We start from the raw sequence: 14343 nt of genomic DNA on the forward strand, positions 1-14343 counted from the left end.
CTGAACTGAGGGGCCCAGAACTGAACACAACACTCAAGGTGTGGCCTCACCAATGCAGAGTACAGGGGAAGGATCACTCAATTCTTTTTGTACAAATAGGCTACAACTTTTTTCAACTTTAGCAGTGGTACCCCTAGTCTGGAGACAGTAGGTCCACCCTTAGTGGAACTTCATGTTCTACTCTGAAATTATTTTCTCTATCACCAAGCACAAGGGCAGACATACCAACACTAAGAGAGGCAGCACAACGCAACAGAACAGCGAGGACACAAGGGAACCAAACTATATTATGCCTGAAGAACAGCTCCAAAGGAAAAAGGAGTGTGTGAAGCATCAAGCATCAGAGCTATCTCTACATTTAAGTAACATCATCCAAGGGAATCAGAGCTGCGTGACTAAACAACTGTGAGCAAGACTTTTTTGTTGTTAAGTATATCAAGAGAATAGGTAACAAGTTTAGTACTAGAAACATCCAAATTAATGGAACAATTTCAACACATTCTCATATGAGAACTAGTTAACCTGAGTTCTTTGACATATACTTAGATATCCATTTTATCAAGGACTTATCCTAAAATTGAATTGCAAATAGTGTCCAGATAACATTCATTGGTAATGTGTAATGCCTAAAGAGTTCTTGATTTTTTGATTTTTTTCATTTTTATAGATTTTAGAAGTACTTGTAACTGTAGCAAACTGCAGATTTAGTGTGCTAATATTTCTAACAGCTCAAGTTCAATGTTATACAGGCCAACCTATGCCACATATCAGTAGCTCAAATTCTTTTAGTTGTTTAGTCTTGTTTCCAAGGTAGAAAGCTGAAGAATATCAGAAAGGCCATCACAATGAGATATAAACATGAGCCAACAACCTTGGGTCTAAGAACACTGGAAAAGCTCCAAGAGCCCAGACTCAAATCCTGAGGAGGTGTGACCAGGGGCAGGATGGGGCTGGACTGAGAGATGTGTGAACTGGGGATTGGGTAGACAGTATTATAAAGCCATAGAAATCAGTGTTCGAGGTGCATCGATATGTATTCCTGTGGGCCCTAGGCCTGATGTTAAAGGACTTTCACTTTTTATCTTATCCCACACTAACTTGGCTCAGAGTCCTGCTTTGCTGGGGTCTCTCATGGCATCATGTGCTTCCAAGGGCAGCATCCTGGAGGCCTACTCTTTCCAGTATGGTCAGCAACCAGGCTTAATAACTGCCCTTCAACTCCTTAACATGAATTGCGACAAGAATGTCACACTGTCAAATATTTAGGGAATAGGGAGCCATATTCTACAAAGAAACTTTTTTTTGCTGAATAATTTCTTTCCAGAAGAAAACTCATGTTTTAAACATTTTAAACTTGATCTTGTTGCACTTGACATTTTGCCTCAAGACATTATTTTCTTTTTAACCTAATGAATAACTGTATACAGCAAAGTTTCAGAAATACATAGCAAACGGAATCATGAGTGAGAGGTTTTAGATCCCTGACACTGCACAAGTGAAAAGAAGCTTCTTTGGTGGAAGACAGAAGATGAAGGAACTGCTAAGATTAGAAGGTATAGTGGGAGTAAATAAAAGGTAACAGGGAGACTGGAAGGAAATGAGTGTCTATAGATAAATATTGAAACTGAACAGGGGGAAAAAAGCATCTTCATGAGATAGGGTGTCAATTCAAGACAGTCCTCCATAATAAAAACACCTTCTTTACAGCTTTGAAGTAGTAAAGAAACATGCATAAATACCTGAATTTAAAGTATTCAGTAAGACAAAGCTTTTCCTCACTATTATAATGAGAGAGTAATCAGATTCTTGGTCACATCATGTTTTAAAATTCCAGGTAAATTCTGAAAGCCCATTCAACGTGCTCAGACATGTTAACACTACATAACAAAACTGAAGGGGCCTCAAGTCTTTTTTGCAGAGGGTACTAAGTTTTAATTTGTATGCAGAGGCAACTGCTTTGCCAACAAAATGTAATACCTACATGTTAATATTTTCTTGCCTTTTTATAAAGTAAGCAACTTAACACAACTGGCAACTTGAATCTTTTGATGAGGACTACACCCAGTCAGGTACATACCAGATGCACATTGGTCTACGTAAATACTTCCTCACACACTTAAAAATTAAGGTCATCAGCAATGTAGCCAGCTCTGCTTGCCAGGGTTAGGAATCTGAACACACATGAGCATTCTAGAGAGTACCACAATGCAGAAGGATATAGTCAATTTATCAGGGTTGTAGAAACAACAGAAGTTTACTGAACATGAGATGACACCAAAACCAATAAAAACAAAGCTATACATGGCATTGTTTTTCATAAATATGTAGTTCTGCACAACTAATACAACAGTCTGTGTGAGACAAACCTAAAAGGAAAATCCAGTTTTTCTGAGGTAACAGCATGGCTCTCCTACACTGATGATACATAGTAGTTGTATTAATTTGTGACAGATCACACTCCAGTCCTTCTTCCCTCCTCATCTTCCTTTTAAAACTAGTATTTCCTCTTGGTTACTCTTCAACTCCCATTCCCAAATATGCTAGACTCCAACAGCTGCCTTCCTTCTCAGCCCTATCAAATCAAACTTGACACCTCTTCATTTTCAATACCTCAGTCAAATACACACCAATCTGCATCTTTGAAACAGTTAAAAAAAACCAAAACCATAAAGCAGCATTAATCATTAGGCAGATACAAAATGGGAGATACAAATGGAAGAATGGAGGGTACTTCCCTTTTGTAAGAGTGGAAGGATTCAAGAACACTACTAGAAACCTTTGAACCAATGGATAGATATCTTGGTAACTGACACAGCTACAAAAGCCACCGAGTAGATGTTCCCATCTTCAACTCACTAACACTTCAGAAGCAATGGGACCTTCTCTCTCAACCCACACACATGACCAAGCAATACGGGGAGCAGTTTATCTAGTTGAACAAATTAGTGCTGTTTGAAGATAAAGACTGAAGCTATGTATTGGTACATTTTTTCTTATTATATAAATTAAACTATTCAAAATAAAAAGTTCCCATCAAGGACTACCTAGTCAGTAGAATAGAGGCAATTGCAGGGACTGGTAAAATATAATAAGCCATGCACAATTGTTATAGCAGAAAATTCTAATGGGCAGCACTTTCTAACACCAGTTTGTAATTCCATGAAACGCAATTACACCACAGGCATTAATGGCTTTAATTGAACCAATTATGCTCCAAGACATAAAACACTAAAAATACATACTAAACTATACAAAGTCTTTAGTATAAATAACACTCAGGAGTTATTACAATACTTGTGGGAAAACATATCACAGATGGTCAAAAATGTAGCACAGTGATATCTTACATAAACACTATCACTTGAGGATGTTGGGGTTTTTTGTTGTTATTTTTTTAATTAGATTTTTGTTTAGAGATCTGAAGAGTGTGCATTTGGGTCAAGGCTGAATGGTTCACTATATATACACTCAGTTTCCCCTTCCCCCAAAAAAACGCTCCCTCCTCAATACAGGGTGAAATTCAGACATTCAGAGAAAAAAAAATTACAGATTTCTATTCTCCCCATGATACAACTTGCAACATCCCCAGGTGTGACAAAGTATTCAAAAGGGAATGTGACCAGAAATCTTTCTTCCTAGTAGTCACTCACTGAACTATGCCAGTCCACACTCCATGCTTAGGACATAACTGGGTCCTGCCATCACATTTTAGGCATTATTTCTTTAGAGGAACCCTTTGTTCCCATCTAAGCACTCATTCAGTGTTTCTCAAAAGAGAGGAAAGAGTCCCCTGCCTAAAGTATGAATTTGCACTTTAAGAGAGGTTGAAGGAGACAGTCCTTGAAAGCAAAAGGAAAATTTTCAGAACTTGAGGCAACATCATGATTCATTTCATTATGAATTTAGCAATTCTCAAGATGAATCAGTATAATCATATTACTGTAGAATCCACGCTGATGTGACTAAGGCCTGTCCATCCTTCCGCAACCCCCTCCCTCCAAGAAAAAGAAAGAACAAAACAATGCACAAAGATTGCAGTATTTTAAGCACATTGCAATGCAGACAAGGTCACCGTCCCGATGGTGAAGGAGCACAGCACAGGGTAGGAAAGGCCAACGTGAACCTCAGCAAGAGAAGTCTACACTTGTTTAAGGCATAGAAGTGTGTAGTCCTGTGGTATAAAGGAGAGCATTCTGGACTCTGAATCCCAAGGACCTGAGTTTGAGTCTCAGTGGGACCGTCCCCAGGCAGTTCAATGCCTCCCTGCCATCCCATCCTGTCAGAACTCGGATGCTCAGCAAGGTCAGCCCCGGTCAGTATCGGGTGCTGTGACAGTCCCAAGGACTTCACTGTCACTGTCCAAGCTCACTTGGCCGTGGCAAATGGACCTTAGGACAGTGGGGCCAGTTCTGCGCACGCTGTGCCTCACCTAAAAAAATCCACTGAGCAGGCTGGACGGGCTCACCCACGTGGAAAGAGCCCTTCCCAAATCTTCATTCATGAAGTCTGGCCATACAGACAGGCAAGGACACACTGTGGCCTCTGCATAAAGGCAGCTTCTCATTCCTGGCCTGCCTTCTCCTACCTATGGCACACAGGTAAGACCTGGGAGATGGGCTTCCTTGGCCTAGGTATGAGAAAGCTAACTTGAGGAGGTACGGGTTGCCGATGCCCACTTACAGTTTTAAGCCACCTAAAGGTACAAGTGGGGGGAGAGCCCAAAGAAAACAATGAGTTGGGCTGTTCTCCAAGGTATGCAAATGTATGGCCAGACTTCCTGAACAAAGATTTGGGAAGGGCTCTCCCCATGTGGGTGTGCCCTTCCAGCCTGCGCAGTGGATTTTTTAGGTGAGGCACAGCGTGCACAGAACTGGCCCCACTGTTTAAGTCCTAAGGTCCATCTGCCACGGCCGAGCGAGCTTGGACAGTGACAGGGAAGTCCTCGGGACAATCACAGCACCCGGTACTGACCGGGGCTGACCCTGCTGAGCATCCAAGATCTGACAGGATCAGATGGCAGGGAGGCATTGAACTGCCAGGGGTGGTCCCACTGAGACTGGAACTCAGGTCCTTGGGATTCAGAGTCCAGAATGCTCTCCATTACACCACGGGACCGCCCCTGTACTCCAAGGTACTCAGGGAAAAAAAGACCAGAGGCAACAAAGTTGCAACAAGACAAGTTACAGTATTAAAAAGAAAAGAAATTTTCAGAATAAGTGTAGCGAAACACAGGGAGAGGCTTCAGAAGCACCTCCTCAGAGACACAGTACAACCCAACAAGGTCCTGAGCAAGCCAATCCAACACCAGAAATGGTCCGGTTTTGACTATGTGAGAATAAAACATCATTATCAAGTTAACTGTGCATCCCACAATAGTCATGAGTGCACATGACTATAAAGTTTTCCACTAACAATAATCTGGCCGTGCGAATACAGTGCTATGGATAAAAGAGCAGACAGACTCAAGCCTAAAGGGCAAGTCAGCAACTTGCTGATGTCACTGCCAAGAATAAACCCCGAGTCTTTCATTTTCCTCTCACTTCTATATAAGAACTGTTACTGAACAAGAAAAAGAGAGGACTATTTCACGGGTTTCTGCACAAGACACAATATAAGGATCTTCACAGACAACTATTTAAAAAGCTTTGTTTCTCCAGCATCCTTAATCCTCTGTCAAAATCCTCAATTTTTATTTCTCTAGGCAATACATAATATTATTGCTATAAGCCATAAAATTTCCATTAGTCCTTGATTATTTAGTTTAATATTAAGTAAGGTCAATATCATTGCAAATGCCAACAAGAAACTCCAACTACTACAGGAACAAGAGTAAATTAATTGCTTACATCAAGTATATATTTGTAGTCTTCCTGTCCTGCGTGGCAAGCAGCTGACAATCAACTCTTAACACACAGAATTGCTTGACAGCACATATTCCAGGGTGCTTCATCACTGCCTTTTCCTACACCATATATGTTGTAGGAAACAAAGTCCACCGGCTTACTTAACAACAGTCCCAAACCACAGTGAGGGGTCACACGGCCACCAGTTAAACACATCAGGACCCTTCTGTCTGCAATAAAGAACATGTAACACCACACTGCTGAGGATTTCATGGACACATTGAACAGAGCTATTCACCACCTCCTCCAGCACAGAAACCAGACATAAGTAAGCAAATCCCACATACTGAAGGCCCTAAAGAACTGGTTCCTCTCACAAGCAGCAATTAGGCTACAAAACTTTCTCCTAGGCACTCTTGATGAAAGGCCTCCAGGTAAACACACCTGAAACTATTGAATACAGACTCAATCACAATTCATAGAACCTGAAATGAGCATTGCAACAGGCATTTTCCGGTGCTTACAACTCCTCCTTCTTGGCACTCTCCACCATCCACAGGATGAAACGCAGGATGCACTGCTTGTTTGTACTTAGAAGACATCCACTTTATCACAGGTTACCACAAAAGTTTTCCTTAATGATTGTAAACTAATTATATGTGTTTCCATAATAATTCCATGGCAAGTGACCAATTATAAGTTTAGAAACCAGAAAGTGACAAGATATGGACAGGACCAGTTCTATGCTCAAGATGTACAAACCTGAGAAGTATACACACATTTTGCAAAGTCACTGTGTTCAGTACAACCATCCTATCATCAGAAATACAAACACCATTGTACACAAACATTTATATGGCAGGCACATTTGGAAAGCTCAAATGTTTTAATGAACGGTTTTATTAAGAGCCAGACCTGCCCACTTATGAATTCCTACACTCTGGCACCCCACTGAAAGAATTAGGTGTTTTACAACACCACACGCACGACTAGAAGCTTGTCAGGAACCATTGTTTAAAACACTTAGTTGTTCTGTCATTAAGAGATTACAGCTTGAGAAAATGCTCTGCAAGTCAGCCAAATAGTTTACTCAATCCTTAATCCCATTTTACAAGATCTAGCCTTACCACTACTCAATACCACAACTACACAGGACACGTAGTAGTGCTAAAACATGTAGAATACAGTAACAGAAAAAAAAGCCAGACTTTAGGCAGGGGAAAAAAAATCAGATTCCTAAATTCCCTCTTGCATCCCTTACACACATATACAGACTTTTCCAGACTTCTGGGATACAGGGCATTGCTCAGTATTACAATTAGTTTTGTTATCAGAGTACTGCTAGTGAAGAACAACATATAAATGTGCAGCATAAAAGCTCCCAGTTGCCGTGTTCAATCAGCCGGTGAGGCTTCAGCAGCTTTTCCAGGCCTACAGCCTGGCTCTGCGGGACACAGGCCGCCTCTGCCCAAGCTGCTGCTGGCAGGCCCTCGCCCAGGCCCTGGCCAGAGCGTTGGTGTAACAGTTCCCATCGAGAGGCACAAAAAAAAGGGATGCTCGGAGCGGCAACCTGGCACCGACCTAACGCATGCTCTGCTACTTCACCCACTGCAGGTCTGCTGAACAGCTGAGCTGGCAGTTCAGGGGTATCTCAAAACACATGCCTGCAGGAAAATTCTCCAGAAGGATGAGATTCAGGGCAGTTCATTTACGGATTACCACACTTTTATTAGCGACAATGGCTGGGCGCAACACCCTCGTGTACTGATGCATCTGGGGTTCCCAGTACAGGAGGAGCATTGACCTGTTCCAGCAAACCCAGAGGCCAACAACTGAGTGATGAAGCATCTCTCCTAAGAGGAATTGCTGAAAGCTTCAGGGTGACCTGACTGTGGCCTTCCAGTACCTGAAGGAAACTTACAAGAAAGGTGGAGGTGGTCTATTTACAAAAGCATGTAGTGACAGGACAAGGGGGAATGGATTCAAATTGAAGGCGAGCAGGTTTAGATTAAATACGAGAAAAACAAATGCACTGTGAACGCAGAGAGGCACTGGAACAGGTTGCCCAGAAAGTTGTGGATACCCCATCCCTGGAAGTGCTCAAGGCCAGGCTGGCCGGAGCTCTGAGCTGTCCTAGGGGTAGGCGTCCCCTCCCATGGCAGGGGACGGTGGAACTGCACGATCTTCACGCTCCTTCCAACCCAGGCTATTACGAGATTCCGAGATTCCCGCAAGTTGTGCCCGGCTCGCCGGAACCCAGCGGGGACCTCCGAGCTCCCGGAGCGCCGCCGAGCCGGGCCGGGCCCGCAGACGAGGCCTCTCCCGGCCCGGGAGGCCCCGCCGGCACCGGAAGGGCAGCGGAGCCGCCCCGGCCGAGGGGAGGGGACACGGCTCGGCCCCGCGCCCCCAGAGGCGGCCGGTTCGTCACGGCGGTACCTGCGCTGGAAGTCGGTCCGGAAAGGGGCCAGGTAGGGGTCCCGCTTCAGCAGCTGCTGCAGCCTGGGCGGCTCCGGGCTGGCGGCGGCCATGGCACCGCCGCGGGCTGCGCCGGCTCCGCGCCGCCGATAAATACTCGCGGGGAGGGGGCCGGAGCCGGGGCCGGGGCGGCCCTGCCGCTCCTGCCGCTCCCCGCCCACCGCCCGGCACCGCCCGGGGCCGCCCCGCTCCGCCCCGCCGAGCGGCCGCCCATCCCTGTCCCTGTCCCTGTCCCTGTCCCTGTCCCTGTCCCTGTCCCTGTCCCTGTCCCTCTCCCTGTCCCTGTCCCTGTCCCTGTCCCTGTCCCTGTCCCTGTCCCTGTCCCTCTCCCTCTCCCTCTCCGTCTCCGTCTCCCTCGTCCCTCGTCCCTCGTCCCTCGTCTCTCGTCTCTCGTCTCTCGTCCCTCTCGTCCCTCGCCCTCTCCTTGTCTTTTTCCCTGTCCTTACCCCTCTTCCTGTCCTTCTCCTTGTCCTTCTCCCTGTCCCTCTCCCTGTCCCTCTCCCTGTCCTTCTGCCTGTCCCTACCCTTCTTCCTGTCCCTCTCCTGTGCTTCTCCCTGCCCCTATCCCTATCCCTGTGCCTGTCCCCGTCCCTCTCCCCGTCCCTCTCCTTGTCCTTCTTCCTGTCCCTATCCATCTTCCTGTCTCTCTCCCCGTCCCTCTCCTTGTGCCTCTCCCTGTTCTGCTCTCTGTCCCTGTCCCTGTTCCCGTCCCTGTGCCTCTCGCTGTGCCTATCCCTGTTCCTATCCCTGTCCTTGTCCCTGTGCCTGTCCCTGTCCATCTCCTTGTCCTTTTGCCTGTCCCTACCCGTCTCCCTGTCCCTCTCCTTGTCCTTCTCCTTGTCCCTCTCCCTGTCCCTATCCCGCTTCCTGTCCCTGTGCCTCTCCCTGTTCTGCTCTCTGTCCCTCTCCCTGTCCCTGATCCTGACCCTGATCCTGTCCCTGTGCCTCTCCCTGTCCCTCTCCTTGTGCTTGTCCCTGTCCCTCTCCCTGTGCCTCTCCCTGTGCCTCTCCCTCTTCCTGCCCTGCTCCCTCTCCCTCTCCCTATCTTCATTCCTATCCCTGTCCCTGCCTCCCCTCAGGGCCTGGTTCGGTTTGGCAACCCTGGGATGACAGGAAAGAATTGAAAAAAACTACAATAAAAAAGCCTCTGCCTGAGCCGGAGGGAGGGGGGTCACTGCCTGTCCTCGGTCCGGTTTGTTTTCTTAGTGGCGCTTTGATGCCTTTTGTCGGCTGCAGGGCGAGCTCTTGGTTCCCACACACACACGAAACCCACTCTGAAGCCAACACCACCCTCCCCACCACCAAGGTGATTTGACATCATCAGGAGCACTGGAATTAATTTCTGGGCTGTTGGATGGGGTGCTGGCGTGCTCACAGACAACTCAGCAAAACAAGACTCAGGACATCGGTGAGGTCTCATCAACATTGTGTCTGTGCAGCAAAACATCTCTGTACATCAAAGCATCTCTTTACTGGACATGTAAAAAAATTCTGAATAAAATAAGATTAATTCAGCTGATCCTAGTGCAGCCCTAATTGCTGAATAGCACAGGTAGATTGTTGTGGAAGTGTTTGACCTAATATCAGCACGTCTCGTTTTTTGGGTAGGCCACTAAATATCCAAGGCAACTAAGCACCAGCCTGACCATGCCTCTAGGCCAGCACTGAGCACTTTTATTTAAGGTCCAGCAATATTGCTTTGTTTAGACATGGAGTGAGAAAGTTTATTTAAAGGCCTCTTTACAACACTTTTCAGCCACAGTTTATAAACTTTTGAGCTGCTAGATACCTTGTTTCTACAACCATCACCACAGTTGTTATCCTTGGTTTGTAACTCATCCCCCCATCTTGAATTTCTCTGAATTTAAGTGCTGTTTCCTGCCTGCCAGATAACTAACAGGACAGTGTGTAGTGAACACCAGCAATTAATTTATCACTTTGCCCAAAACTGACTACAGTGAAAGTTTCCATAATGATTTGTTTCATCAACAGTGTGTGTACACTTCTCTACTCTGTATTTCATTCCTTGCAGCAGTTTCTATCTACACAAGCGAAAATCCAAGTAGTTCTGTCCTTTTTTCCTTATGGAGTGCATGAAGTATTCCCTTTCCTAGCAATCTGTAGGGCAATAGTCATACTGTTTGCTAGAGCAGTTGCTCCAGCAGGAGGTCCAAGCAGTTTTGGTTTGGTTATTGTATGAAATAGTATCTATGCTGTAGCAGAACTACCTGTCATATCCAGGTAGATAAGGATAAGGAGAAATCCCATAGATAAGGATTTCTCTTTTCCCCAGTGGCCACCATTTCTTCAGTCTCACTGGAGACTGAAAAACTGCAGTTAAAGTTATCTGGGCTTCTCAAAACTTTCTGCATGACAGTGATTTCAGTGCTTGTGCTACACCAAAGTTTAACAACTCTAATCCTTATCGCTTCTTGTTTCATAATATGTGCTTCGTGTTCTTCTGCAAATGGATCACCCTCATTCTCCCAGATAACTAGTTTGTCAGACTAAGAGGAAGAGAGAAATTCCAGCTTGTTATCAATAGCCAAGGAATTGGGGCTTTTTTCCTAGTTAGTTGCATGTTGCCTGTGCTGTTCCTGAAGGGCTTCTGGGTGTTTGGTACTGGAGAGGTCACCTGCTGTTGAAGTGGAAGTAGGAGAGCAATTCCTGCAGCCTCTGAATGCCCAAGCAAGGGCTGGAAACAGGATCCTCACTCTTAGCACAGTCTCTCTAGTTTTATTCATTGTCAGGAATCTCAAGCAGGTTCATTGCAGTGTTAGCTGTTTGGCATAAACACAAGGGAAAGATTTATAAATGTAGGAGTCTGGCTGTGACTTGTACCTCTCTGAAGACAACAAACCCTTCTTAACCTTCATTTGGAGGTTTTTAAGTAAAAATGACACAGTATTCAGCCTCATATCCAAGCAACATTGTACTTCTGGAGTGAAATTCTGCAAATATCCCCTGTCCCTGTAACAGACAAAGTCTAAATTCTGCATTTAACACCATATGAATTGGGAAATGGATAACTATACTGTTTGTGCCTCCTCATGTTTCATTTTACAACTTGGGTATGATTTCATGTCCCTGCTTTATCACAAGTAACTCAAAGATACTAAAGCATTTATTATTGTGATCATCTATTACACCATAATCCTGTTGAGACTCAAAGGCCAAAGTTGGCTCTCAGGACACTGCCATTTAATCCTCTACCTGGAGGCAAAAACAGCAGTTCAGACAATGAATATTGTCCCAACAGCTGAATGTGTCTCTGTGCATTTGTCAAAGATGGATACAAAGCTGCCAGCTGCTGCTGCCAGTAGAAAGAGGAAGGAGAGGAGTGCTGGGAATAACTGCTCTTTTGTGGGGACAGCAGTGGATTGTATAGAGTGGTATCTAAGGCATCTGTCTGGCACCCAGTTACCAGTGGGGCTGGAGTGTATCAATTGTCTAAACTAGTCTTTCAAAGGATGTTCATGCATCAAGTTATTTTTATTTGAAAATTATGCATAGCAATTTTGAGCAGTAACTGAAGAGTTATTATAACATCAATTTAGATGAATATGCAAAGCTCAAGTAGAAATCAGAGGTTTGGATTAAAAGCAATTGAAGATCTTGAAAGCATTGAAGAGAAAAATGTCTACCCTGGTCATGCAGTACCTCCATTTTGATGCACTATTTGCACCTACTTTGCTAAAGCTGACAGAGGTGCTGGATTGTAGGAGTGTTGTAGTTTGGAATTATTATGCGAATTCTCTCCCCTGCCACTAACTGCCCATGCCATTAGTTAACAAAAGGAAGTAGTTAACTGCTACCATCTTCTTCATGATCGGTTGTGTGTGGGGCAAGCTGTCTCTTTTGTTTTTGGAGACTTTTTTATTATTTTTTTAGCTGGGCAGAACGCGGGAGTGGGGGGCGTGGGGGTGGTGGTGGTGGTGGTGTGTGTGCCCTGGGGTAGAGGAGAAGCCGTTTTCTGGCTGCTCCTGGCTGCTCCTCGTTGCTGCTGGCTGCTGCTGTTGCTCCTTGGTGAGCCATTTCTTTTCTCCTTGCCACGGCTGTTCTCCTGGTTCCTGCATTTGGGGTCCCAGTCTATGCTCCAGTCTCACCGCCACTTACAGCGTCACGGCCTGCCCTCCCCAGCTGGGGCAGCGACCTGGGAGAGAGAACTTGCAGCTGCTTTTCCAGGACACACAGCAGGTCGCCGCTTCCAGTTTTTCTTCTTCATTTGGGACAGGAGACACAGAGGGAGAGACAGAATTCATCTGGGAGCTCACCCTGCCACCAGCCGGGCTATGACACTGATACTGCCCATAAGTATAACTATTCTCGAGGAGGGAACCTGCTGGTTTGGGGGGTTTTTGTTGTTTTTTTTCTCTTGTGGTGTTGGGGAAGCGGTTGGCTCTGGTCTGTTTATATATATATAGCAGATAAGAACAGTTATCCTTATTGTATCCATTGTCTGATTAAAGTTCCTTTTCTTAAATTTGATAAAGAGTGGTGTGATTATTGTGGAGGAAACCCCTTGCCTCCTCTTGTGGGTAAACATTTTGGTTTTTCCCCTCAAACCAAGACAAGGAAAGTTAGGAAAAAATCTTTTTCTTTTTTTTTTTTTTTTCCATTAAGGCACTGATTCAGATTTTCCCTCATCAATAGTGTCTGTTTGTAGCTCAGCCAGAATGGATCTGTGCAGTCTCTGGCTTTGACAGGCTCTTGCAGATCCAGTTCCTGAGCTCCAGGTTCTTCCAAACCAAATGGCTTGGAGCAGCCCTGGTCCCTGGTCCTGGCTGGCTCTGTAAAGTGCTCCCAGGCCCATCAGAATTGTCTTTAGGCTACAGGCTTCTGCTCTGCAGCTGTCATGGATGAATGTTAATTTGTAGACTGCACAATCCCACAACTTAATCTGTCTGAGAAGAGATGGCAGGTACCAAAACCAGCAGGATATTTTTTAACTCTTGTGTTGAGAACATTTAAGAATTGCTAATCTCTCAAATTGGCAAGTCACAAGGAATGTCCTTTGCATGTTTAAAATTAAAACTTAGGGGCTATATCCAAGATCTGTCATCATTTCAGTCTGGGCAGAACTCCACCCAACTCCTTTTCCTGAAAGTCTTTTTACATCTAGTTATGATTGGCCCACTTTGTTTCTTGCATGTGAGGAAGTGAATTCATTTTTTATTGCCATTACACTTTTTGATATCCTAAAGATGAGAGATAGTCCATGGCAAAGGGCTGAGAAACAGGAACACAAGCTGTCACTTCTGCCTATACTGGATCTCACAATGTGCACTATCAAGAAAAAGTATTCCTGTGGCCAGAGACAGCTGTTCAAAAAGATTGGTGTTTCAGTATTCCAGAAGAATGGATTCTTGAAGCATCCCTGGTGTGCTTTATAGAGGTGTCAAACATCTGAGAATGTTATGGTACACATTGCAGCTTCCCACTTTTAGACTGGTTTCTGCACATTCAGTACATGACATAAAATGGAGTTCAAAATTTGAAGGAAAATTACCTTGTTTTACCACACTGGCCAGCCATGCTTCCCTCTGTTATTTGTTCAAGGATCCATAAGACTGCACAAGTGTTATACAGATCCAATGCAAATGTCCCTTTAAAAAGAAAAAAGTATCCTTTATCTTGGTAGTCTTCCCAGACAGATCAAATATTGGGCATGGAGATTTAGCTCATTGAAGGCAAGTTGGAATAGGTGACCTTTAAAGTTCCTCTCCAACCCAAACTATTCTATGATCTTATGACACTTATCCCTATCTTTGGACTCACCAAGGTGACGCACACTGGAGAAAAGAAATGGTCAGTGTTGCACGCCTGCTGCCAAACGTCACATCACAGTTCCATAATTAACACTCTACTCCAAGCAAAGATGCAACCGTTCGATTAGATATGGAGAACAAAGGACATACCCTTGAAGATTGCAGCAAACATTCCAAGTATCTGTTGGTATACCTGTTAATTGGGTTTGGGAATTTTGGGATTGGGTTCTATAAGAAATGTAGAGTATTGATACTAT

At 44.8% G+C, this 14343-nt stretch overlaps 1 protein-coding gene and 1 long non-coding RNA gene across 3 annotated transcripts in view; one reads left to right on the plus strand and one right to left on the minus strand.

The window, feature by feature from the left end:
- GBE1 (1,4-alpha-glucan branching enzyme 1) overlaps positions 1 to 8479 on the minus strand; it is a 156152-nt gene extending 147673 nt beyond the window's left edge. For both annotated transcript variants that reach the window (XM_071563491.1, XM_071563481.1), the window contains exon 1: positions 8280 to 8479. In XM_071563491.1, coding sequence (XP_071419592.1) covers positions 8280 to 8371 — 92 coding nt within the window. In that variant the 5' untranslated portion in view covers positions 8372 to 8479. The remainder of the gene's footprint in view (positions 1 to 8279) is intronic.
- On the plus strand, positions 8220 to 12706 carry LOC139675605 (uncharacterized). The gene is made up of 3 exons (XR_011698505.1): positions 8220 to 8311; positions 9555 to 9726; positions 12407 to 12706. It is a non-coding gene; the product is annotated as an uncharacterized lncRNA (long non-coding RNA).
- Positions 12707 to 14343: the final 1637 nt, after the last annotated feature.

This window comes from Pithys albifrons, chromosome 1 (assembly GCF_047495875.1).
Source record: "Pithys albifrons albifrons isolate INPA30051 chromosome 1, PitAlb_v1, whole genome shotgun sequence".
Classification (NCBI taxonomy): Eukaryota; Metazoa; Chordata; class Aves; order Passeriformes; family Thamnophilidae; genus Pithys; species Pithys albifrons.